We start from the raw sequence: 25,549 nt of genomic DNA, 5'->3' as shown, positions 1-25,549 counted from the left end.
AGATCCAGATACCTATGAGAGCAAGTCCAAAGTCACTACTGGGATCAGTAGAGAGACAGAACCGACAAATCTTCAGACTACCTTCAAGTGCATGTTCTGTGGAGAGAACCACCCCATACATAAGTGCCAACAATTGAAGGCGAAGTCCCCAGAAGAAAAGAAAAAAATTGTGCTGGATAACCAACTGTGTTTCGGATGTCTAAGAAAAGGCCATGTAACTAAGGAATGTAAGAAAAAGGCTACATCCAGCGTTTGCAAAGGACACCATCCTACACCACTACATGGAGTATAAATCCTCAATACCTAAGGATTCTGAGGAAGGAAAGAAAGTATCGGTATTTTCTTGCGGTGAGGGAGGGAAGGAGAAAGCAATGGCATATCAATGGTTGTACCAGTGTGCATATCAAATCAAGGAGGAACAAGAAGGTATACGCCTATGCGCTACTGGATGCCCAGAGTGATGTCACCTTCATTGATCAAGAAATCTGCAAGAAATTACAAGTGTCTACAGAACCAGTAACGCTCAAACTCACCACAATGATGGGGAGAGACACATTAGTGAACAGTCAAAGGGTCAAAGTACTGAGAGTTAGAGGACTTCATTCAAACTGTACATTGGATCTACCTCCAGCTTATGCAAAAGACGATATACCTCTAGATCGAGATCGCATACCTACCTGTGAAACAGCCAATAAATGGGAGCACCTTTCTGTCATTTCTCATGAAATGTCCCCGCTGAAGGAGTTTGGTGTTGGACTGTTGATAGGTTACGATTGTCCCGAAGCCTTGGTACCACGTAAGGTAATCACAGGAGGAAAGGGTGAACCTTATGCTGTTCAAACTGATCTAGGATGGGGTGTTGGAGGAAAACAGCAGATCGCAAACTCAAGACAGGTGACAGGATTGTGTCATCGAATATCTGTCCAAGAGTTACCAACTGTAAGCCCAAGAAAAGTATTCAAGATCCTTGAATCTGACTTTGCAGATATAAGTTCTAAAGAAAAGAGTATCTCAAGAAGACATAAAGTTCACACACACTCTAATAGAAAGTATTCAGCAGAATCAACAAGGTCATCTTGAAATGCCCTTACCTTTAAAAGAACAGCCTCGTCTGTCAAATAAAAGAAATCTTGCCCTAGCAAGATTGAAATGGTTGAAGAAAAGGATGGGAAGAGATCCCAAATTCAAGCAGGAATATTCTAAATTCATGGAAGGCATCCTCGATGAAGGACATGGAGAGAAAGTTAATAACAAACCTAAAGAAGGAGAAGTGTGGTACATCCCACATCAAGGTGTTTACCACTCAAAGAATCCTGATAAGATTAGAGTAGTATTTGATTGCTCAGTAGTGATGAGCGGCAGGGGTCATATTCGAATTCGCAATATTTCGTAAATATTTTGTAGAATATTCGTAGAATATTCGCAAACTCGAATATTCGTTATATTCTACAATTTTTTTTACTCAAAAAATAAGCAAGGTAATGATCGTGTAATATGCTAATTATTTTTATTGCGAATTTTTCAACTTTTAGACAAAGAATATTATAGCACTATATTAGCTAAATTGCTATATATTAGTTTTTTTTTGAATATTCGCTATATTGCTATAACTTAGTTTTTTCTAATAGTCGTAATATTCTAAAACAAGAATATATAGCAATATAGCGAATATTTGAAAAAAACGAATATAGAGCAATTTAGCTAATATAGTGCTATATTCTTCTTTGTCTAATAGTTGTAATTTTTTTCTCATCTGAAGTTCAGATTGGAAAAAAAATTACAACTATTAAAAAAAAAGATTATAGCACTATATTAGCTAAATTGCTCTATATTTGTTTTTTTCGAATATTCGTAATATTCTAAAACAAGAATATATAGCAATATAGCGAATATTCGAAAAAAAGAATATAGAGCAAAATTCGCAAACAACACTACTCCTAAAGTCAAGTATATTGCAGCCTTCTTATTGGCCCACAAGCTAGAAGCAGGGAGGGATCATGTGTACTGATTATTATTATTATTTTTTTATAAATTCTTTATTGTTTTTCTGAACCAAAAATGTGAATTCCATTACAAATACTTAAAAAAATAAAAAATACAGATAGTCATACACCAATTCACATATTTGACCCCATTATACCCGCCCCCCACCCCTTGATTCCCCGCTGCGGGATCCAACCGTCTCCTATTGCTGCTCGTGGTCATCCCCCGATGCCACGAACAGCCAAACTCTTTTGAACGAAGAAAAGGGAAACATCAAAGACCCGCCCCTTCCAGGGCTACTCTTCTTTTTTTTTTAAGATTCTTCTATATGCATCAATAGTATATATCTGAACCTTCCACTCCGAGTAAGTCGGACTGTTTTTTGTGCCCCAATATTTAAGAATCAAGACCTTTGCGACCATAAAGCTCTCCAAAGAGGTTCTGATCTGACAAGGCGTTAAATCCGTGTGGGTAAAAAAGCCTAATATTGCCTGCGTAAAATAGCGATTCAATTTAATCTTGTATCTGCTATACAGTTCTTCATAAATGCTGGTCCAGAATCGTCTTATTTCTGGACAATCCCATAGCAAGTGACCAAGACCAGCCTTTTCGGTTGAACATTTCCAACACGTATCCCTTCTTTCCCTATATATCTTGGCAAGGAAGGCAGGGGAGTAATAAAGACGATGTACAATCCTGAACTGGATTAATCAATATTTTTCAGATATCGATACCTTTTTAATATTTCGATATACTATATCCCAATCGACAGTATTTCCTATGCCTAATTCAGTTTCCCATCCTCCCTCGCTTTTGAATTTTGTTATTTCTCCTCAGCAGTCCCGAAATCTACGCTATATTTGTGAAAGGGTGAGTTTTGTATCCCTAAATTTAAAGCAATAATCTAAGAAATAATTTGCCCTAACAGTCAAATAATCTTTATCCTGAGTGTTCATATATGCATGTCTAATTTGTGCATATCTATATCTATCTAAAAAGGTCACATTTATATCCTTTATTAAATCATCAAAGGGAATAATACTTCCATGCAATGTTATTTGGATTAAACGGTTAATACCACGTGAATTCCAATAATTATAATCTTCAATTAACCTAAACTCTTTTAAATTGTGATTGTGCCAGAGTGGGGTAAAAAGTGTGGGGCTGCTTACCCCCAATATCTTTTTCGTTTTATTCTAGACCTTATCTAATTTATCACTGATTAAGCACAGTTTTTTTCTTTTTCCTGGGTGCCCAGTCTCCAAAATGGAAAAAATATCTTCATATGGCCCCAAAAAGTCCCTTGACAAGATATTCAGCAGCGTTGCAGACTGTTGGTCCCCCCTCCGCCCCACCCACCACCTTATCTGAGCTGCAATATAGTATCCCTGCAGGGATGGAAGGGAAAGTCCACCATCCCTCTCAGAGAGACAAAGATATTTTTGCTTGATCCTAACCCTTCCCCTCCCCCAAATTAGCTCATTTAGCAATCTATCTAACAGCCCAAAAAAAGAGTCATCAATCCATATAGGACATGCTGTCAAAGGGTATAGGGCGATGGGGAGGACCACCATCTTTACCAATGCAATCCTTTCTGCCTGAGACAAAGGCAACTTCTGCCAAGTACGAATCTTTTCCTTCACCTTATTAATCATAGGAGTTATATTTAAGAGGTTATATCTAGTCAGGTCTGCGCTAATTCTGATGCCCAGATATCGGATAGAGTCGGTAAGGCCTAGATCATGTGTACTGATTAAAAAAATAAATAAATGGAATATAAAAATAAAAATAAAATCGAATATTCTAAATTACGAATATATATCACTATATTCGAAATATTCGCGAATTTTCGAAGTACCTATATTCGCAATAAAAATTCCAAATTCGAATATTTGTGATCAACACTATCACAGTAAAGTACAATGGTATTGTGGTATTGCATTGAACGGTCATCTACTAAAAGGACCAGATCTTACAAACACTCTGCCTGGAGTACTCTGTAGATTCAGAAAGTATCTGGTAGCAGTCATGTGTGATGTTGAAAATATGCTCCACCAGTTTCATGTGAATAATGAAGATAGAGACTTCCTGAGGTTTCTATGGTGGGAGTACGGAGATACAGATACAGAGCCAGCAGAATACAGAATGAAAGTACACTTGTTTAGAGAAGCATCATCTCCAGGTTGCGCCAATTATGGTATGAAGTACCTAGCCAATCAGAATAAAAAGGGCCACCTGGGAAATTTCCCTGTAAGGTCTATGGCCAATCTGCCTTTGCATATAAACATGGGACCAACACAGATGCCTTCAGCTTCCAAGTACACATGTAACAGGTCAGCCAGTATCATACAATAGGTACAAATCTGCTGACAGATGCCCTTTAAGTGAGGCTGTCTCCCATGATAAAGAGGATAGGAAGACAGACTGACTGCAAAAAATGCTTCCAGAAAACCATCCCCTCATATTTTTTAGAAAATGACAGAATATTCACATTTATGCTACTAATATATGATAAATATTTTTTGATAGGTGTCCCTTTAAGGACTAAAAACTCTCCCGAGGGGGCAGGCTCCCTTACTCGCTTCAGGCTCCCAAGATCCCTTATACTGGGAATTTTTGGAAACAGAAGTCGAGGTAGATATTAAAATGTGGACGGATCCCGCAGCAGGGAAACAAAAGGGATGGGGTGTGTTAAAAGGAACAAGTGTATTAACTTGTATAAAGTATATTTGTAAATTTTAACTGGTTGATATGAGAACTTGTATATTTGCTCCAGAAAATAATAAAGGATAAAAAAAAAAAAAAAAAAAGGACCGAAAACTCTAGTACAATGGAAAACCCAAATCCTTGCACCCCCACGGTAGCAGTATGGGGTGCATTTATATATCTGTGTTGGGTATCTGGTTACTGTGCACTAGCTTTTTCCAGATTTCTTACATTAGGAATGTACTGTGAAGACCCCGTCAGTCGTCACTGATTCTGAAGCACACTCCATTGTCAATTACACATGCAAATTTCTAACAGATTAGTAACAGAACTGGGACTTCTCGCATACGGAGATTAAATTCAATCAAGCCACGAGAAGCGAAGATTTGCTTTAATATGTGATGAATTACTCCATGTACTTGACTACGCTGATTGAATATTTCATGGCATGAAAAAAAAAAATCCTAAGAGGCGTTCTTTAAAAATCTATAAAGTGACAAGAGGGATTTGTCTTGATTGGGAGAAAAAAGGAGAGTTGTGAATTACACAAACATAGTAACACTGTTCATATAAGATCAGCTTGGCTAAGGCTCCACGTATACGGTACTTGCTAGGATTCAGTGTAAATGTTGACATGCTAATAGACTACAACTACTACCCAATCACAGAATTATAACTTGAAGCTTTACTTGCTTACTTTTTGAAAGAATCCTCCATGGGAAATGATAGAGTGGTGTTCAAAGAAATTTTTTGCAGGTCACACTGCGGCTTAGTTTGAGGATGCTGCACCCCAGTCCCATGCACAGTAAATGTAAATTGGTCCTTGCTTTTCTGTGATGTCCAGGAGAGATCCTGACTCTTGCAGGAGTCGAGAAGGTCTCCTGTTTTTCAGGATGCTCCTTGACATCCCAGGAGAGATGGCAAGTATGCTTGAAGCTCCTGGGCTCCAATGCAAAATGTATAGAGGGTAATGTGAAAAGAGCCTTAGAGGAATTCCTCATGGCACCAGTTGACTTTCTCACTTTGGTTAAGTACTGGATACAAAATACTTACCATAAAACACCAACCAATGGTGGCCCCAAAAATGAGACCTCTATTGATTCCAGTTGCCCAAGAATAGCAGGCAAAGCATACAAGTTATAGAAATTGCTGTACGAGAACACTGGCCAATTTCCGAATGGTTATGCATGCATAGCTGTCCACCAGTGGCCAGAATTAACACCATTTAAATTTTTTGGGGGGATGGGTCTAAATCATACATCCTCTGCTTGCTTTCCCCACACCCTCCACAAAGTGCAGATTACGGAGTCACACGTCTCAATAGTCTCTCTACTGGGTTCTAAGAGAGGACTATGAGGGATATCATTTATGATGACCACCTCACTCTTGGCATATCCACTTCTGAAGGTTAAGGAACTCATAGGCTATTCTTATACTACGTAATTCTGTATTGGTAGATTATAGCTCGTTAACTGCAAACTACAGAACTTGGCACTGCTCAAGAAACCACTGGAGATCAACTGTTACCTAACGGGGAAGCTAAAACCCGCAATAGTGGCCACTGCAAGTGAAATCTAGTATTACATTACGCCATTAAAATGGATGGGCCCAGTATGCCGAACTAAGAGCCACTATTAGTTTGCACTTCTCTGCTCTGACTAATAGAGAGGGTTACAGGTGGGGTATCCCTACGAGGGGCATTAGGAATGTGATTGTCTTGATGACCCCCCCTTTAAATATGTGCAGTTCTGATACAGAGACAACCCCTTTGAGAATGTGGCTTACATGGCAATCAGATGATCGCCCCTTGATCTAAACCTGCGGCCCTCCAGCTCTTGCAGAACTACAACTCCCAGCATGACCTAATAGCTGTAGGCTATGCAGGCATGCTGGGAGTTGTAGTTTTGCAACAGATGGAGGGCCGCAAGTTGGGCATCCCTGATCTAAACAGCTGATTTTTGTCATGATAAGCTACAGCAACCAGACATTTCCTCAGTTGAATGGCTCAGGTCCCTCCAAAATAGGAGCTGGTTGGACAGAGCAACTCTCCATTCTCATAAAAGAGGGACTTGAGAGGGGTACCCCACTATGATTTCTATATGCCAGATTAGGGCATTTTGCTGGGGTTGTCTTCACTAGGTTTTATAAAATTATGGTACCGTACCTTACATTTAAGAAAAGCAATTAAACCAGAAAGCATGTTATTCTACCCTGGAGGTCACAGTGAAGGAGTAACTGATTTAAAATAAATATATCCTGTTATTTCCAAGGTGAAAAACAAGACAAGACCACTTCTGCTGCAAAAACACTAGTAAACACTTGCATTAAAATAATGACAGTAATCAAGGCAATTTAGTGTTCCACAATTTCCTTTGGCTGTCATCATACAGGATCAGTACAAAGTAACCTTGCTTACAAAAATTCATGATATTCTTTGACAAAGTCAAGAAAAGGAGTGGCACAACATCTACCCAAAACCCTTCCAGTGCCATTAAAGGAAGTGACTTGGGCATCAACCTCTATTAGGTTTTGCATAGCCTACTGTGGTGGTGTGCACCATTCTTCTCCATTTTCTGTCAGAGACTCATTCATTCAAGTGAATGGGTCCATATTAAGAACAGATGCAACTGGGTGCCACAAAATTTGTTTAGTGACTAATTACTTCATCACGAAGCACTATTCTTTGCAAATAGCGGGTACAATGACAGGGAACGGCGATTGCGATCCCTCTTCAGATGCCGTGTTCATTGCTGATCGCAGCATCTGAGATCAATATTAAGCCTTTTCAAGGTGTTGATAAAAAAATACAAAATTAAATTGTACTTACCTCAACCATTTGAGCGATTTGAGTCATCACGTCGGCCAACGTGGTGACATCATATGTCACCACACACAAGATCACGCTAGGGATCTTCAAGCAGGATGGCAGCAGCGCCCTCTTTGCGCTCAAATGGATGAGGTAAGTATGATTTTTTTTTATTAAATTTTTTCGCCATTTCATGGAAAATCTGTTTGTTACCACAAAGCCCTTTGAGACGAATCAAATTTTTTGTGAAATTCGGATCAAAGTCCACTTCGTCAACTTCAATTCGCTCAACAAGATCGGCTCTGGAGGATCCATCCATACATCAAACAGACATACATTCGCCCATGCTGGGCAACCTCCTGTCTCCAGTTTTTGTATGGTAGACAAATCTCCTCTACCTGCTGCAGAAAAAGAACTACTGTAAGCATGAATTGCCATGTGGTGCAAAGTTTGAACCTGCAAAATGTCAATTCTTTCTGTGGATTTTCACCAGGGTTTCTCCCGTTGCAATGAATTGGGTGGTCTGCTGAAAATCATGGTGGATTTCACGGTAAATGGATTTTTCCGTTCCGTTACCTTAAAGCAGTTTCCACTAAGCTCCTTCTAATGGCAGCTGTAATTGTATCCTTAAAGGGAACCTGTCACCGGGATTTTGTGTATAGAGCTGAGGACATGGGTTGCTAGATGGCCGCTAGCACATCCGCAATACCCAGTCCCCATAGCTCTGTGTGCTTTTATTGTGTAAAAAAACAAACGATTTGATACAAATGCAAATTAACCTGAGATGAGTCACAGCTTGAAAATATGACTCTTCTCTGGTCACACAAGCAAGATATGACTCTTTTATGTTATTTGCATAAAAGGCGGGAAGTACAAAAATGCATAATACTTATTGAATTCGTCTGCAAATGAAATAAAAAATGTAATTTATATGTTTAGGGTAACACCATGAACATTTAGAAACGCTCAGTGAGAGTAGCATAGTAGAGGTGACAGGTTCCCTTTAAGGCTGAGTTCACACGGGCGTTGCGGGAAAAGGTGCAGGTGCGTTGCGGGAACATGCGCGATTTTTCCGCGCGAGTGCATAACATTGTAATGCGTTTTGCACTCGCGTGAGAAAAATCTGCATATTTGGTACCCAAACCTGAACTTCTTCACAGAAGTTCAGGTTTGGGTTAGGTGCTGGGTAGATTGTATTATTTTCCCTTATAACATGGTTATAAGGGAAAATAATAGCATTCTGAATACAGAATGCATAGTACAATAGGGCTGAAGGGGTTAAAAAAAATAAAAAATAATTTAACTCACCTTAATCCACTTGATCGCGCAGCCGGCATCTCTTCTGTCTTCTTCTTTGCTGTGTGCAGGAAAAGGACCTGTGGTGACATCACTCCGGTCATCACATGATCCATCATCATGGTAAAAGATCATGTGATGGACCATGTGATGACCGGAGTGATGTCACCACAGGTACTTTTCCTGCACACAGCAAAAAAAAAAGAAGACAGAAGAGATGCCGGCTGCTCGAGCAAGTGGATTAAGGCGAGTTAAATTTTTTATTTTATTTTTTAACCCCTCCATCCCTATTGTACTATGCATTCTGTATTCAGAATGCTATTATTTTCCCTTATAACCATGTTATAAGGGAAAATAATAATGATCGGGTCTCCACCCCGATTGTCTCCTAACAACTGTGCGTGAAAATCGCACCGCATCCGCACTTGCTTGCGGATGCTTGCGATTTTCACGCAGCCCCATTCACAAAATAGAGCATGCTGCGATTTTCACGCAACGCATAAGTGATGCGTGAAAATCACCGCTCGTGTGCACAGACCCATGGGTCAGGATTCAGTGCAGGTGCAATGCGTTCACCTCACACATTGCACCCGCGCGGAATACTCGCCCGTGTGAACTCAGCTTAAGGGTTCAGATACCCTGTGATTTTGGGCGCAACACTTGTCACCCGCCCAAGTATCGCAGTGTAGAAGCGCGGCCATAGAAATTAATGTGCGTTGCATTACGACTCCCCATAATCACAAAAAAATCCAATACTGCTGGATTGTTGGTGATTGTAGAGTCGTGCTGCGACCAGATTATTTTCTATGGCTGCCCTGCTACACTGTGATACTTCAGCGTGTGACAGGTGTCACACCCAAAATTGCTGTGTAGCCGAGCCCTAAGACCGGAGCGATCTTGGCGGCAACCAAGGATCACGTGACCAAGAATGCAGCACGACACGCATGTTGTTGTACTGAACCCCAGATGTTGCTGTGATTTTGTGGGGGTGCAGTCATGGCCACTTGCAAGCCACACTGCCACCCCATTCAGTTTAATGGCGGCACTGCTACAAACAATCTTTGGTCGCGACTGAGATCACCATGTACGGAATTCAAAAACTAATACCACAAGCAATGATCTGATAAGAGTCATCAGTACATCTTACACACCTACTGGAACCTCCTTAGATCTGACCCTGATATTGTCCTTCCATGACAATTCGTTATTGGGGCAATTTCAAGGACTGGTTAGGGAAACATGGCTGACTATTAAAACAGCAGGCACCTACAGATGTGATGACATTGGGGGTGCGTCCCTGTGTGTCTGACACTGACAGCACTGAATGGATAGTGTCAAACTGTGCAGTGACACCAACTGGTAACACCCAGTGGACCTTCATTGCAAACTGCTAGTGCAGTGTCCCAGGGGGTCAGTAGTGTATGCTGGGCTTTGTAGTGCAGATTGACCACTAACCTGGGATCCACTGTCGTCTTCAAATCGGGGCGAATGCTGGAACAGGCAGGTAGTTAAAAGTTTGTGACGCCAGTGTCAATTAAACGGTGACACGCCGTGTATGGTGTTGTAGAAGAATGAAGCAAGCACAGGATAGCCAACAAAAACTGGAACTTTACTGAATATCAGTTATAATCATACATGGACGCAGTTGGAAGCGCAGTTCCATGAAAGACAGTTGGTTCTCCATAAGAATACAGGTGGTTCTTGGAATTACAGAATGGCGGTCTTAGCAAGGCATTATACAGAGTGTTAATTACAGGAGATGCAGTACAGGCGGCTTGCACACTATTCCTGACTGGTCCTGAACATGTGACTTTCTCTCCAAGGTCTAATGCCCTTTATCTGGCGTACCCTTGAAGCTGTCCTTATCTAGTACCTCCTCTGTTATCTTGAGTACCTCTTGCTTTATCTGATCGGCCTCTGTGGTATTCCGTGTCCTGGCTGGTGCTTATGATGTTTCCGCTACAATGGATGATGACTCAGGAGGGGAACCTTTTCCTTGGATCCGGAACCCGGTTACAGGGCTTACTACCCTCTCCTAGTCGGCAGGCTTCAGGCCTGCACTCCTCTCACAGGCCCATAGCCTGGCCTTCACACAGACACAGGATCATTTCTGACCTCTGCTCCCACTGTCTGAACCTGCTACTACTTCCTGACTGGGCCTTATATAACCTAGGGTTCCCTAGCTCCCTCTAGTGACTCAGAGCTGGAATGACACCCTAGCCGGCCTGCACATGCACGTTTCACAGTAACAGGAAAATATATAGCAGTACATTGACAAGATGTTCTATACCAACCTCCCCTTAATACAGGGGGAACGACAGTACCCAAGTGACCCTTCTGTAGTGACGGGGTATTACTCTCCCGTACACTACACTAGCAATTCATTTATGTCTAGTAGGAATAATAGAGGAATGGCACAACATGGGGTCATAAGAACAGAGGCTCCAGAATTGTTATTACATGGGGAATGTAAGTAGTTACTAAAACAGACATGTCAGGGGAGGGGACAGGTCCTCTGTTCATGCAGGGGATTTGGAGCTTTGTATCAGAGAGGGCTCTGACCCCAATAAAAATATTTAAAACTAATCAGCACAGAATTTGAGAAATTTTAATATAAGGAGATTTAAAGACAAATCAATATCGATGCCGTAATCTTAAGCGATGTGTTATTTCTCCAGACGTGGTAATCTGTAAATGATATTCTGCTGATGTGATTCTTCTAGCTGCCATGATGGCAGGAACGTGAAGCAGATGACCTCACTGAGTGGAGCTATTTCTGTCGGCTGTAAAACGCTGACTGCAGCTTCTAAAACGCTTAGAAAGAGTCTATTGTACATTACACTAAATGCATGAATGTTTCTGTCTTTCTATTGTACTAATAGCAGAAGTCTTGCCATGATCCACCGGTCCACTAGGACTGTATCATTACTTCTTGCTGAAAATATTTGCATGACTAAGGCCCCTTTCACACGGGTGAGATTTCTGCGCGGGGGACAATGCGTGAGGTGAACGCATTGCACCCGCACTGAATCCGGACTCATTCATTCTATGGGGCTGTGCACATGAGCAGTGATTTTCATGCATCACTTTTTGCGTTGCATTAAAATAGCAGCACGCTCTATTTTGTGAGTTTTTCACGCAATGCAGGCCCCATAGAAGTAAATGGGGCTGCGTGAAAACTGCAAGCATCCGCAAGCAAGTACGGATGCGGTGAGATTTTCACGCATGGTTGCTAGGAGATGATCGGGATGGGGACCCGATCATTGTTATTTTCCCTTATAACATGGTTATAAGGGAAAATATTAGCATTCTTAATACAGAATACTTAGTAAAATAGGGCTGGAGGGGTTAAAAAAAATTAAAAAAAATTTTTACTCACCTTAATCCACTTATTCGCGCAGCCCGGCATCTCTTCTTTCTTCTTCTTTGCTGTGCAGGAGGAAAAGGACCTGTGGTGACGTCACTGCGTTCATCACATGGTCCGTCACATGAGTCATCACCACGGTGATGGATCATGTGATGAACCATGTGATGAGCGCAGTGATGTCATCAAAGGTCCTTTACCCAGGTCCTGAAGAAAGAAGAGAATCCGGGCTGCGCGAACAAGTGGATAAAGGCGAGTTAAATTATTTGTAATTTTTTTTTAACCCCTCCAGCCCTATTTTTACTATGCATTCTGTATTCAGAATGCTATTATTTCCCCTTATAACCATGTTATAAGGGAAAATAATATAATCTACACAACACCTAACTTTGGGTACCAAACATGCCGATTTTTCTCACGCCCATGCAAAACGCATTAAAATGTTTTGCACTCGCGACAGAAAAATCGCGCATTTTCCAGAGACACACCCGCATCTTATTCATCCCAAATCCATGACGCCCGTGTGAAAGAGGCTTAACAGTAGGGAAGGGATGCAAATGAGCTCTTAACAAGCTCTGCCTCTATTGCCGCCAGATGTAAGGCAGCTATCCTATAAGTCAATGTTCAGTCTTATAGGATAGCTGCCTTAATCTGGTGGCATTAAAGGCAGAGCTTGTTAAGAGCTCATTTGCATCCCTTCCCTCCCAGAATTCCAGAGGCGCATGTATGGCCTATAAGTCTCCTCACACTGATTAAGTTAGTCCCCCCCCCCCCCCCCCCCTTGACTAACAGTAGAAATGTATTTGTTGTAATGAATGGAAAGATCTTCGTTTTATAAAAAAAAATATAATAATAATGTATAGACAGATGTACATCTGGACACTAAAGACAAGACTGTACATTATGCACCAGAGGCAGCAAACCAGTAGACACCATGGACTGAGGGCAACAAATCACTGTGCAACATACACTGGGGACAACAAACACCAGGCCACCATGGACTGAGGGCAACAAACTACTGTACAACACAGACGGCGACAACCCATGGGACACCATGGTCTAAGAACAACAAACCACTGTAGAACTTCGCCTAGTGGAAACAAACACCAGGACACCATGGACTGAGGGCAACAAATCACTGTACAACATACTGTGCATAGGACAACAAACCACTGTACAAGATAGACTGGGGTCAATGATCTCCAGGACACTATGGACTGAGGGCAACAAACTACTGTACAACATACACTAGGGGCAACAAACTACTGTACAACATAGCCTAGTGGTAACAAACCAAAGGGCACCATGGACTGAGGGCAACAAATAACTATACAACATAGACTGGGGGCAACAAACCATAGGACACCATGGACTGTAGGAAACAAATCATTGTGCAAGATAGACTAGTGGCAAAAACGCCAAGACACCATGGACTGAGAAAAACAAATCACTGTACAACATACACTGGGGGCAACGATCCTCAGGACACCATTGACTGAGGGCAAAAAAACACTGGGAGCAACAGGACACCATGGACCAAGGGTAATAAATCACCTCACAAAGTACACTTGGGGCAACAAACCATAGAACACCATGAACTGAGGGCAACAAACCATTGTGCAATTTACTGTACACTGGGGGAAACAAATCACTGTACAACATACACTGTGGGCAACACCACAGGACACCATGGACTGAGGACAAAAACAATTGGTCACAGTGGACTGAGATGAACGAAAACTGCACAATTTAGGCTACTTTCACACCTGCTTTAGGTGCGAATCCGTCTGGTATCTGCACAAACGGATCCGCACCTATAATGCAAACGATTGTATCTGTTCAGAACAGATCCGTTTGCATTATGAAGAACAAAGTCAAAACGGATCCGTCCTGACTTACATTGAAAGTCAATGGGGGACGGATCCGTTTTCAATTGCACCATATTGTGTCAGTGAAAACGGATCTGTCCCCATTGACTTACATTGTAAGTCAGGACTGATCCTTTTGGCTCCGCATCGCCAGGCGGACACCAAAACGCTGCTTGTGCATCCAGAGCGGAATGGAGACGGAACGCAGCCAAACTGATGCATTCTGAACGGATCCCTATCCATTCAGAATGCATTGGGGCTGAACTGATCCGTTTTGAACCGTTTGTGAGATCCCTGAAACGGATCTCACAAACAGAATTCGAAACGCCAGTGTGAAAGTAGCCTTACTCGGCTCCATATTACAGTAAAGAAAAGAAATTGTCACTGTTCCTTTTTATTTTAAGGGGTATTACTGTCCACTGAATCGGGCATTTCAAATGAAGTATTATTGCAATATACATGCAAAAAAGAAATATTGTAAGGTTTTTAATGTACATTACATTTCCGTCTCCGGTAGCGCCCCCTGCTGTTTATCATGTGGCCTAAATCCTGGTCCACCTTCTCCTGCATTCAGTGCTGGACCAGCATGCTCAGTAGCATCCCCGCTATATCTCTCTCTAGACTGTGGACAGGGAACTTGTGGGGGCATTACATACCATCTGTATGTCTAAGGCCAAATGTGAGGGACTATTTTTTATACATTTTTTTTTATTTGAGGGATAGTCCCTTTAAAAAAAATGTTACAGCATAAAAGGCTTACCTATATATGTTTTGCACAAGGAAACCATCCTTTCTGGGTGCCGTAGATGGGACAGCAAACTAAAAGACACCGTGGACTAGGGTCAACATATTACTGGGCATCATGGAGGGGTTAACAAACCATGAGACACCATGGACTGTGACAGTGACAAACCACAGGACGTAATGGTGTGGGGAAACATATCCTGAACACAACGAACTGAGGGGAACACAAAACTATTCACCATTCAACGGGCACCATGGACAGGGGGCAGCAAGCCAATGGACACTATGGACTGGGGTCAACACACCTCATTGGGCACCATGGAGAAGCATGGATAACAAAACATTGGATATCACGGACATGAGTGAACAAATCATTGGGCCCATGGAGGGGGCAACAAACCATTGGCAGAGAGCAGCCTTGCATGCCATGCCTGGAAGATTTTGCATCTCTTTTGGGAGGTCCCACCCAAGAGAGTTGATGAGTATGTACTGTGATATGGTCATGGTAGTTGTTTGGAGATGTTGGGAGGCATACTGTATTACGGTTTGTATAAGGCATTGCAGTCCTGTGCAGCCCCTCTGGGGGCTGTCACGCTGTATTGTAATATAATCAGATCTAGCGGTCAAGTGACATCTCCTCCACTATCTGATTGAAATGTGACACGGCTGCAAATTAATCAGATGCGCTTGTCATGTCAAATTAGGCAAAAGCAATGCCCCCCTGGCTAGAAGGAGTGTAACAGAGCTGAAATAGGATAATACGCATTGATCAAGTCATGTACAGGAGGTGCAGTGTCCTTGGTGCTTCCAAGGTTTAGCATGATTGTACTCCAGGGGGCGCTATAGCTTGCAGCAACAGAAGCAAAAAATTCTCAAAATGTTCACAATACTCAACAATAGAGGGTCACCATTAGCTTCCTCAGTTCATGAATATAATGCCAGAACTATTGTGACACTAAAACAGTCAGAACTGAGGATGTGACAATCTAGTTAACCCCCTTGGGCACTATGATGTCTGCTTTTAGTACTACATCATATTAAAAGACCCCATACAAGAAGGCAACCCAGGAACATGTCTGCCCTGGACCCTTTTTAGTTTTTGTCTCACAACCATACAAAATACGCTTAGGGGGCAGTCACACGACTGTATGTATTTTTTGGTCCAGGGTTCAAATATTGTTCCTTAAAAAGCACCAGAGTGGGGTCGCTACCACATCCCTAGTTGTCTGCTGCAGGTGATTTTCCAAGCCCTATAGCCAGACATATGCCCTGAGAACGGCGATCCCTGAACTGACACTGGAACCTATCCCTTAACCTGAACTAGCTTGACCTATATGCTGAGAACCACTCACCGACGCGTTTCACCTGTAAAAGTTACTGCAGGCTCATCAGGGAGACTAGACTAGTCTTGTTTCTGTTTAGGCTGTGCTTCTCCACTCCACCCTTCCCACTAAAAAGGTTCTAGTTCAGCTAGAAACTGTATATACGGAGAGCAGTCAGAGCTCCTAGTTGTCTGCAGATAGAGACCAGTGTTTAGAAAGAGAGATTGTGCCAGACTGCATGAGTGACCAGAAAAAGATGTTGAGACGGGGATGCTGACCACAGACCCTGGGTTACCAGCCCTGTACCAGGAAGTCAACTGGACGACTGAGCCACTCTGGGCCACCAGCCTTTGGCCAGGATACCAACCTTCTGAGAGACAGAGGGACAGCTAGCTCAGGCCTTTCCTCAGCAGGAAACCTTCTTCTGCCTGGGAGGAGACTGGAGAAGCCAGCCCTAGGCCTCTCCTGTATTGTTTTGTACCTGAATTCCTCCAGTAATAAAGCACACTGGTTTACTGCAGACCCTGACTCTCTGGACATATTTTCCATTGGGGTGCACCACGCCTTACTATCTGTTCCTCGACTGTGTCCAGGGGACCCAGCGGAGTGTTGAGGCCCCCCTCACCGCACTGTAGAAGCAGGAGGAGCCAGGGTGCACAGAGTGGCTTGGTCCTTCCCTCAGTGCACTTAACTGTCCATTTGCATAGGGATTAAAAGTACTTTTTCGACGGAATGAAGCCAAGGATCTCTTAGCTGAGCTAGCTCTACAAGGCCTTGTGCCCGGTGTAACAGTGAATACCCTGGTGACAGACTCCCTTTAAGTACAGAGGAAGTTGAGGTTTCCTTAGAATATGCCTTATTAAAGACCTGTCTGTTCTCCTGACTTGTCTATTTTAGTAAATACGTGTATTCCCTATAACAATTCTGGAGCATCTTATGAATATGTTTAAAACTGGGTGTTCTCAGTGCACTCTGACACTGGTAGCACTGAATGGACAATTTTAGACTGTCAGGGCCTACCCAGGGGTGCGCCGCCAATGAGGCCAGCTGAGGCGATAGCCTCAGGTGGCGCCAGGTAGGGACAAGTGGGGGAAAGCACTATTGGGACATTGGGGGCTTTAAAAAGGGGCATTTTTGTACTGGCACACATTATAAGGGAGCATTTTTGTACTAGCACACACTAAAGGGGTATTTTTATACTGGCACACATTGTAATGGAGCCACTATCGGGACTTTCGTTCAGCTGGAGGCATTAAAAGTTTTTGGGGGGTTTTTATTTGTACTGGCACAGGTTATAAGGGAGCATTTTTGTACTGGCACATATTGTAAGGGGGGATTATTTTACTGGCAAACATCATAAGGGGCCATTTTTTGTACTGGCACGTGTTATAAGGCAGAGTTATTACTACTGGGGGCATTATGGTGGGCTTCGTTACTACTAGGGGACTACGGAGAACATAATTACTAGTATGGGCACTACAGGGGCATAATGAGGGACATTATTACTATTGATGGCATTGTTACCACGTAGTGCACTTTGGCAGATAATTATTACTCTTGGTAACACTTTTGGAAGGACTGTTACAGTGGGGGGGGGGGGCATACTGGCACAGTATCAGCTTAGCACAATTTTTTTGGCGGATGCTATGTTTACAGCACTATAAGTGTCAGGGGAAGTATTTTCTGGGCACAGTTATTCTTTAGAGAGCTGTGTGCCAGTAATAAATATTGAAGGGGGCACTCTCTGTGTGGTATTAGTATTTTCAGTGGAACTGTTTCTGCAGTATAGTATTGGGGAGCACAGAGGGCACAGCATTGGGGGTGACAGGATGGGGTGTTCTGAAGGTGGAAGGAGGATGAAAAAGTAGGAAACTACGACGTCTGTGTGCCAAACGCTGCATAAACGAGACATGGCTGAAAGAAATCATCAAGGCTGTGGAGAAGATAAGGAAAAGAGAACATCTACATCATTGGAGACATCACTGGATGTAAGAGGTTTGTGGCGCTGTATTACCCTGTAGGTTTTGTAGCGCTGTATGTAATGTTTTCCAAGTATGTCTTTAACAGTAGGGCTGGAGGGAAGGGGTTAATTTGAAGATTTGGCTTGGTAGTCGCCGTTTCATTAAAAAGGGTAGGTGCACTCCTGGGCCTACCCCCAACTGGTAACATCCGGTTGAATAAATTAATACATTTCGAGGCATAATAACAGAGGAAGGACACAACTCTAAGAAAAGTGGCTCCAGATCTTTCATTGGGGTAGGGGCTAAAACTGATGTGCCAATAGAAGTTACAGGCTGGAACAACAGAACACACGTAACCCCCATAGAAAATTAAAGGGGTGTTTCTCAGGATTGGTCATTGAGTCTTTTTTATGGGGGTCCGACTGCTGGCTTGAAGAGGCAGGGGCACTCTGGTGAACACTGCGGCTTCTTACTCGGCCACTGACATCACGTTTATCGGTCACGTGGCTTAGGTGCAGCTCAGTCCCATTCAAGTGAACAGGCCTGAGCTGCAATACCAAGCACAGCCATTCTACAATATACGGCGCTGTACTTGGTAAGCCCTAAAGAAGCCACAGTGCTCACCAAAGCGCCGTGGCCTTCTCAAACAGCTGAATGGTGGGGTCCTGGAAGGTCAGACCCCCCCACCCATCAAACACTGATGACCTATCCTGAGGATAGGACAGCAATATCCTATTCCTGGAAACCCCCTTTAATATCAAATAGACACATTTTTGCTTTACAGTCTATTATCAGATACTAAAATGTGTACGTGCCTACCCTAAGCGACATTATATATGAAGTGTATGACTAGTTCTCCGCACATCCCCCGGGAGCCGTACACTAACCCCTCATTAATCTCAGTCTAGGTAATTCAATAAACAGCAGCGATGTCTATAATGACCCGGCTCCTCCATATAGAGAAGAGGCTCTGGAGGACGCTGCACATAAAAGACCAACATTAATAGGATCCTGGGGGGCACAGTCTCTTCATTAGATGTGTTCTCCGCTCCAGACGCTGAGGTTATCTGCAGCTTGCAGCGCACCGCTGTGAACTATTAACCCTCTATTATCAATAAGGAGCGGTGGAATAGCATTAGGAGACAATGAGGGCTCTGCCGGGACCTGCAGGATACATTGTGCTTCATAAAGAACACATCAGGACCTGATCCATCCATTACAGCCTTATTGACCATGCATGGCCTGTCCACTCTCTCAGCCTACTGATTGCCAATTTCAGAGAGTTTATTGATCTTAGCTTTTGAAGCCAAAAACTGGGGTGGATTCAAAAAAGAGAAGTCGTATCTGTCCTTAATACTTTCTCCTGATTTGGGCCTCAAAAACTGTATAAAAAAACCTGAACGCGTGGCAGCACCTTTAGGCCTCTTTCACACGAGATAGTTTTCCGTCCGGATGCGATAAGTGTTGACAACACATAGCGTCTGGACTGAATCCTGATCCGTTAATTTCAATTGGTCCGTGCGCATGAGGGTTGTTTTTCAGACATCATCTTCACGTTCAGGAAATCTTGCAGCATGTTCTATATTGTCTGTTTTTCACTCAGCCCCCCCCCCCCCTATAAATGAGTGAGGGGGGGGGGGGTGAAAATGCAAGGAGTCTGGATGCAAAGTGTTTTTCACTGGTGGTTGCTGGGAGATGTTGAGTGTTATTCTGCAGTTTTTATTCATGCACAATCAAAAATGCATAAAAAAATAGCAAAAAAATAAATAAATAAATCAGCTCGCTGATACCCTGCTGCCTGCTGTTGTGGTTCTGATGCTGCTCCGGTCCCAACAGCTCTCCACTTCCTGGTTCTGGACTCAACATACAAAAAAGTGATCTGGTCTTCCGGCTCAGCCAATCACTGGCTGAGGCTGGTCACTCCTGCAGCCAGTGATTGGCTGAGTCCAGAAGCAGGAAGTGAAGAGAAGCAGAGACCAGGGCAGACTTGGAAGTGGCCAGGGGATCGGTGATGCAAGTAATTAATATTTCATCATTCTGCATCCCTTTATAGAAAATTATTCCATTGGAAAACCCCTTTACAGCGATAAATGTCATGTTATCGTTTGAACATGTGTACACAGTATAATTCATGGTACTTAAAAATGAAGCTTTACTTTCAAGGGCACTTCCATCCAGTAGGTTTCTAAAATGTCGATCTTACCACTGTAGCTTTAAAAGAGAGAAGAGAGCCCAAAAAAAAGTTTTATCCACTGTGGATGTCACACCTGATCGTGATCTGGACCAAGAGAAAATAACCCTTGGTGAGAATTACCAAAATAGCTCATTACAGATAACTCTGCAGGACATCATCTTACCAAAGCGGGAAACTCTGGTGACCCTACCTGTACTATCTTCATACACCACCGTCACCGTCTTCCAGCTGTAATGTAACACCAGGTCCAGCACCGCTCGGCTGATTGCAGCATAGTCTGGGTGGAGGTTGATGAAAAACGTGTCTTTGTTATCCACTGAGGGGTGTTTCCATTTTGTTTGGATGTGAGGAACCTCCAGGGCGTTGCAGATAGATTGGACTGCGCTGACTGAGGAACTGTGAGATGGTCCAAACAAAGCTGCTACCCCGAGGGCCAGCTGGTCGCAAGCTGTGGCAGAGAAATGGCAGGAGATAAGTAAAAATAATAACTATTTTCACAACTGGAGCATTTGTCCAACCTGCGGCTCTCCAGCTGTTGCAAAACGACAGTTCCAAGCATGCTGAAGGTAGTAGGTTTGCAACATTGGAGGAGCCATATAAGTGATCTTCACTAATATGTCTCTGCTGCACTGCATTCTGGGAGAGTTTGTTCTAGATCACAATGCATAGTGTAGTGCAAACCAGCAAATTATGCTGTACAGAGACACTGAAGCAGCAGGAGGTCCTGTACGCTCAGAGCTGTTATATGTGAATACTGTATAGCTCGAGATAACAGCGCGGTAAGTAGACAAAACTGCTGTACTTAAAAAGTAACTACTTTCTAAATAGATTATACATATATGAAGGGGGAACATGGGGAACAGACACTGAACCAGCAGGGAGTGCTGAAAAATGTGCCCTGGATTACAAGTTATACAACATGCAGTAAAATAGGTACTTTTAATAATCACTCCGCATTGTTAAAGGGATTCTGTCACCAAGTTTTAGGCTATAGAGATGCGGACATGCACGGCTAGATCGCCGCTCGCATGTCCGCAATATACCTGTCCCATAGGGCTGTGTGCTTTTATTTTCTTTAAAAAAGGAATTTAGAGATATGTAAATTAGTCTTGTAAGGAGACCAAGGGGCTGTACGAACAGGGAAGGAACACTATACCGGCACTGTGCATGCGCGAGCTCGTGCATCGCGAGATTACGGCAATCTAACGGAGGAGGAGATTTGGAGGACGCAGGCGGTGCTGGGCTCCTTCACAGGCGGGCACGGCTGGGCACCAGGAAGGTTCGTACAGCCCCTTGGTCACCTTACAAGAATAATTTACATATATCTCTAAAATCCTTTTTTAAAGAAAATAAAAGCACACAGCCCTATAGGACCGGTATATTGCGGACATGCTAGCAGCGATCTAGCCGTGCATGTCTGCAGCTCTATAACCTAAAACTTGGTGACAGAATCCCTTTAAGTGGAATAATGGCTAGCTGGTCCCGGTTCTGCTGCCATCAGCTTTTGATTGGCTGCTGCATGGTTAATGGCTACTGCCTCCAGCTGTTGCTCTCTGCTGCCCTCTGCTGGTCCAGGCATCTTTGAAAGCAGCTGGCCCTCAAACAAAATGTATTACCTATACACAGCATAGGCAATGCATTTATGATCGCTGGAGGTCTGAGCTCTGGGACCCCCACCGATCATGAGAATAGGGGGTCCCTCAGTAGTGTCCATGGGTGACCAGCACTCTATTCACCTAAATGAGACAGCCTCGGACAACTACACCAGTCCTATAGTAGGAGGTCACTACCATTTCATTCATCCATGTATTCTTGATCAGCTGGGGTACCAGTGGTTGGACCCCCATCAATAATAGATTTATCAAATGGACAGGTGATAAATGTCCATTGACCAACCCCTTTAAAGGGCCAATACAGCATATTTCTTCTCTGTCACATTCAGTATACTCATATTTTATCTCACCATGCATAATATTGCTCTCTGTCAGTGACCTGCTGTGCTATATGCCCCCGACAATACTTTTATTCTGCTTCTGATTTCAGCTCTGCCTAATGATTCTGAGCCTCATCACGGTTACTATAAAAGACATAGGCACTCTGACCTGAGATGTACCTCGTAGCAAAGTCCCTGCCTCCACATGTGATATGCTTAGGTTTGAAGACAAGGACTATCTTAGACTCTGTAACCCATTAGTGACCCCCAGTATTAATAAGGCCCCCATTAGTGGCCCCCAGCATTAAGACCCAGTAGTGGCCCCCAGTATTAATGAGGCCCCCATTAGTGGCCCCCAGTATTAATAAAGTCCCAGTAGTGGCCCCCAGTATTAATGAGGCCCCCATTAGTGGTCCCCAGTATTAATAATGCCCCATTAGTGGCCCCAAGTATTTATAAGGCCCACATTAGTGGCCCCCAGTATTAATAATGCCCCAGTAGTGGCTCCCAGTATTAATAATGACCTCATTAGAGGTCACAGTATTATTAATACCCCCTTCCCCACTCTTCTTGTGCAAAAAATAAATAAATCACCTCCATTTGATCACACCACGGGGAACACTCGCTGCTCACTGGAAGCTCAGCACATGACCCGTGCTCCAGAGTGATGACATTTCACAGGTCCTGCTGCTTCCAGTCAATGCTGCGAAACGTCATCACGCTGGAGTGCAGGTCCTGTCCTGTGCATTCAGTGAGCAGCGAGTGCTCCCCGCGGTGCGATCAAATGGATGAAGCAGAAGAGGGGGGCAAAGGCTGTACAAATGAGAGCTCTACAATGGAAGTGCTCATTAGTAATAGTACACAGGTTGCAAACCTATGCATGGCCCACACAGAGCCATGTGCCCACAAGGAGGGCTCTGAGTGCCCCCTCTGGCATGCGTGCCATAGGTTTGCTACCACTGTCCTATAGCAACCCAGAGCATCATGTATTCTGCACATGACATCTGGTAAATTTATAACATATAGACTGTGGGTCTAGGGTTGCCATCTTTCCCAACAAAAAATACCAGGCAAGTTTACATGGATAAGGGGGGCGTGGTTTGGGCGTGGCTTAATACGGAGTGTTATTTAGAAATAATAGTTTGATCATAATAAGGGTCATAAAACTAACTACATATATGGACACATATGGGACTCCCAGAATCACTGACTCCATATATGGACACAGAGCAGGGACTCCCAGCACTAACTCCATATATGGACACATATGGGACTCCCAGAAGCACTGACTCTATATATGGACACATATGAGACTCCCAGAAGTACTGACTCCATATATGGATACATATGAGACCCCCAGAAACACAGACTCTATATATGGACACATATGAGACCCCCAGAAGTACTGACTCCATATATGGACACATACTGTATGAGACCCCCAGAAGTACTGACTCCATATATGGACACATACTGTATGAGACTCCCAGAAGTACTGACTCCATATATGGACACATTCTGTATGAGACCCCCAGAAGTACTGACTCCATATATGGACACATACTGTATGAGACCCCCAGAAGTACTGACTCCATATATGGACACATACTGTATGAGACTCCCAGAAGTACTGACTCCATATATGGACACATTCTGTATGAGACCCCCAGAAGTACTGACTCCATATATGGACACATACTGTATGAGACCCCCAGAAGTACTGACTCCATATATGGACACATTCTGTATGAGACCCCCAGAAGTACTGACTCCATATATGGACACATACTGTATGAGACCCCCAGAAGTACTGACTCCATATATGGACACATACTGTATGAGACTCCCAGAAGTACTGACTCCATATATGGACACATTCTGTATGAGACCCCCAGAAGTACTGACTCCATATATGGACACATACTGTATGAGACCCCCAGAAGTACTGACTCCATATATGGACACATTCTGTATGAGACCCCCAGAAGTACTGACTCCATATATGGACACATACTGTATGAGACCCCCAGAAGTACTGACTCCATATATGGACACATATGAGACCCCCAGAAGCACTGATTCCATATATGGATACATATGGGAGTCCTAGAAGCACTGGTTCCATATATGGATACATATGAGACCCCTAGAAGCACTGACTCCATATATGGATACATATGAGACCCCCAGAAGCACTGATTCCATATATGGATACATATGAGACCCCCAGAAGCACTGACTCCATATATGGATACATATGAGACCCCCAGAAGCACTGACTCCATATATGGATACATATGAGACCCCCAGAAGCACTGACTCCATATATGGATACATATGAGACCCCCAGAAGCACTGACTCCATATATGGACACAGAGCAGGGACTCCCAAGCAATACAGAGAAAATACTGGCAAGTCAATGGGCCGGTAAGTTACCATCAGTCTGAGCAAAATACCGGCTATGTCGGTGGAATACTGACTGGGTGGCAACTCTATGTATGCCCCAATTACAATACACAGGATGGGTGTTTCAGCTCCAAGCACTTATTAGAGCAATTACACAGTAGGTAGGGTTTAGATTGTTCAGCTAGGCTTCATAGTTCTTACCTCTCCTGGAGGCTTCAAAGCTGTCAAACATGTTAATTCTCTGGATGTCATAGGTCAGCGTGGTGTTCGGCATCAATGTCCTGTTCCTATTGATATTGGTCACTGCAAACTTGAAGGCTAGTTCTTCCATATTGACTGGCTCATTTTCCTGTGTCTCGAAAATCCCTCCTGTAACCAAAAAATGGAGGAGAGTCTTTGGAAAAGTCCATTTACATATAACCAGCACAGCTAGAAGTCTGAACAAAACCGATATATTGGGCAGTTCATTTTGACAAAGATATGAAACAGGCGGATACTGTAGATAGATAAATAGATAACAAGCACAACATTTTGGACTAATTTATTTAATAAAAAGACTAAATGGTGACCAATCACTTTAAATTTGACATAGAGGGAAATGATCTCAGGAGCTACAGGCTTCTTATTAAAATTCTATCCCATTCACGTCTCCGTATTCTGCCCTCTTCCTTCCATGGCAGACCTGTCAGCCAACTCCATTCCTACAACTTGAATTTCATATTGACCGTCCTCCGGAGGCTTTCCTTCTCTAAATAGTTGAAGAATTTTCACTCTCCTCCTCCTGGTCTCTGGTGTATCGGCTGCTGCTGGCTGAGATCAAGAATTTAAATACAGTCTGAGCGTGAACACCGCACTTCTACTGAGGAGATACCGACCACAGTACAAAGCTGTCTCGAGACGCCATTGTTTTGCTGACACTGTAAATTTATATATAGGATAATGAAAAAAAAATAATGCATCTGCAA

The 25,549-nt window shown here is 43.3% G+C and overlaps 1 protein-coding gene across 1 annotated transcript in view; it reads right to left on the bottom strand.

Annotated features, from left to right (window-relative positions):
• The window catches only part of GRIK1 (glutamate ionotropic receptor kainate type subunit 1), a 248,600-nt gene extending 223,742 nt beyond the window's left edge, over positions 1-24,858 (bottom strand). Inside the window, exons 1-2 of the mRNA XM_044287731.1 lie at positions 24,786-24,858; positions 20,435-20,692 (exon numbers count right to left, since the gene is read on the bottom strand). Coding sequence (XP_044143666.1) covers positions 20,435-20,692; positions 24,786-24,858 — 331 coding nt within the window. The remainder of the gene's footprint in view (positions 1-20,434; positions 20,693-24,785) is intronic.
• Positions 24,859-25,549: the final 691 nt, after the last annotated feature.

This window comes from Bufo gargarizans, chromosome 3 (genome assembly GCF_014858855.1).
Source record: "Bufo gargarizans isolate SCDJY-AF-19 chromosome 3, ASM1485885v1, whole genome shotgun sequence".
Taxonomy (NCBI): domain Eukaryota; kingdom Metazoa; phylum Chordata; class Amphibia; order Anura; family Bufonidae; genus Bufo; species Bufo gargarizans.
The sequence above is the reverse complement of the archived record's forward strand: the minus strand, read 5'-3'. Positions and strand labels throughout refer to the sequence as shown.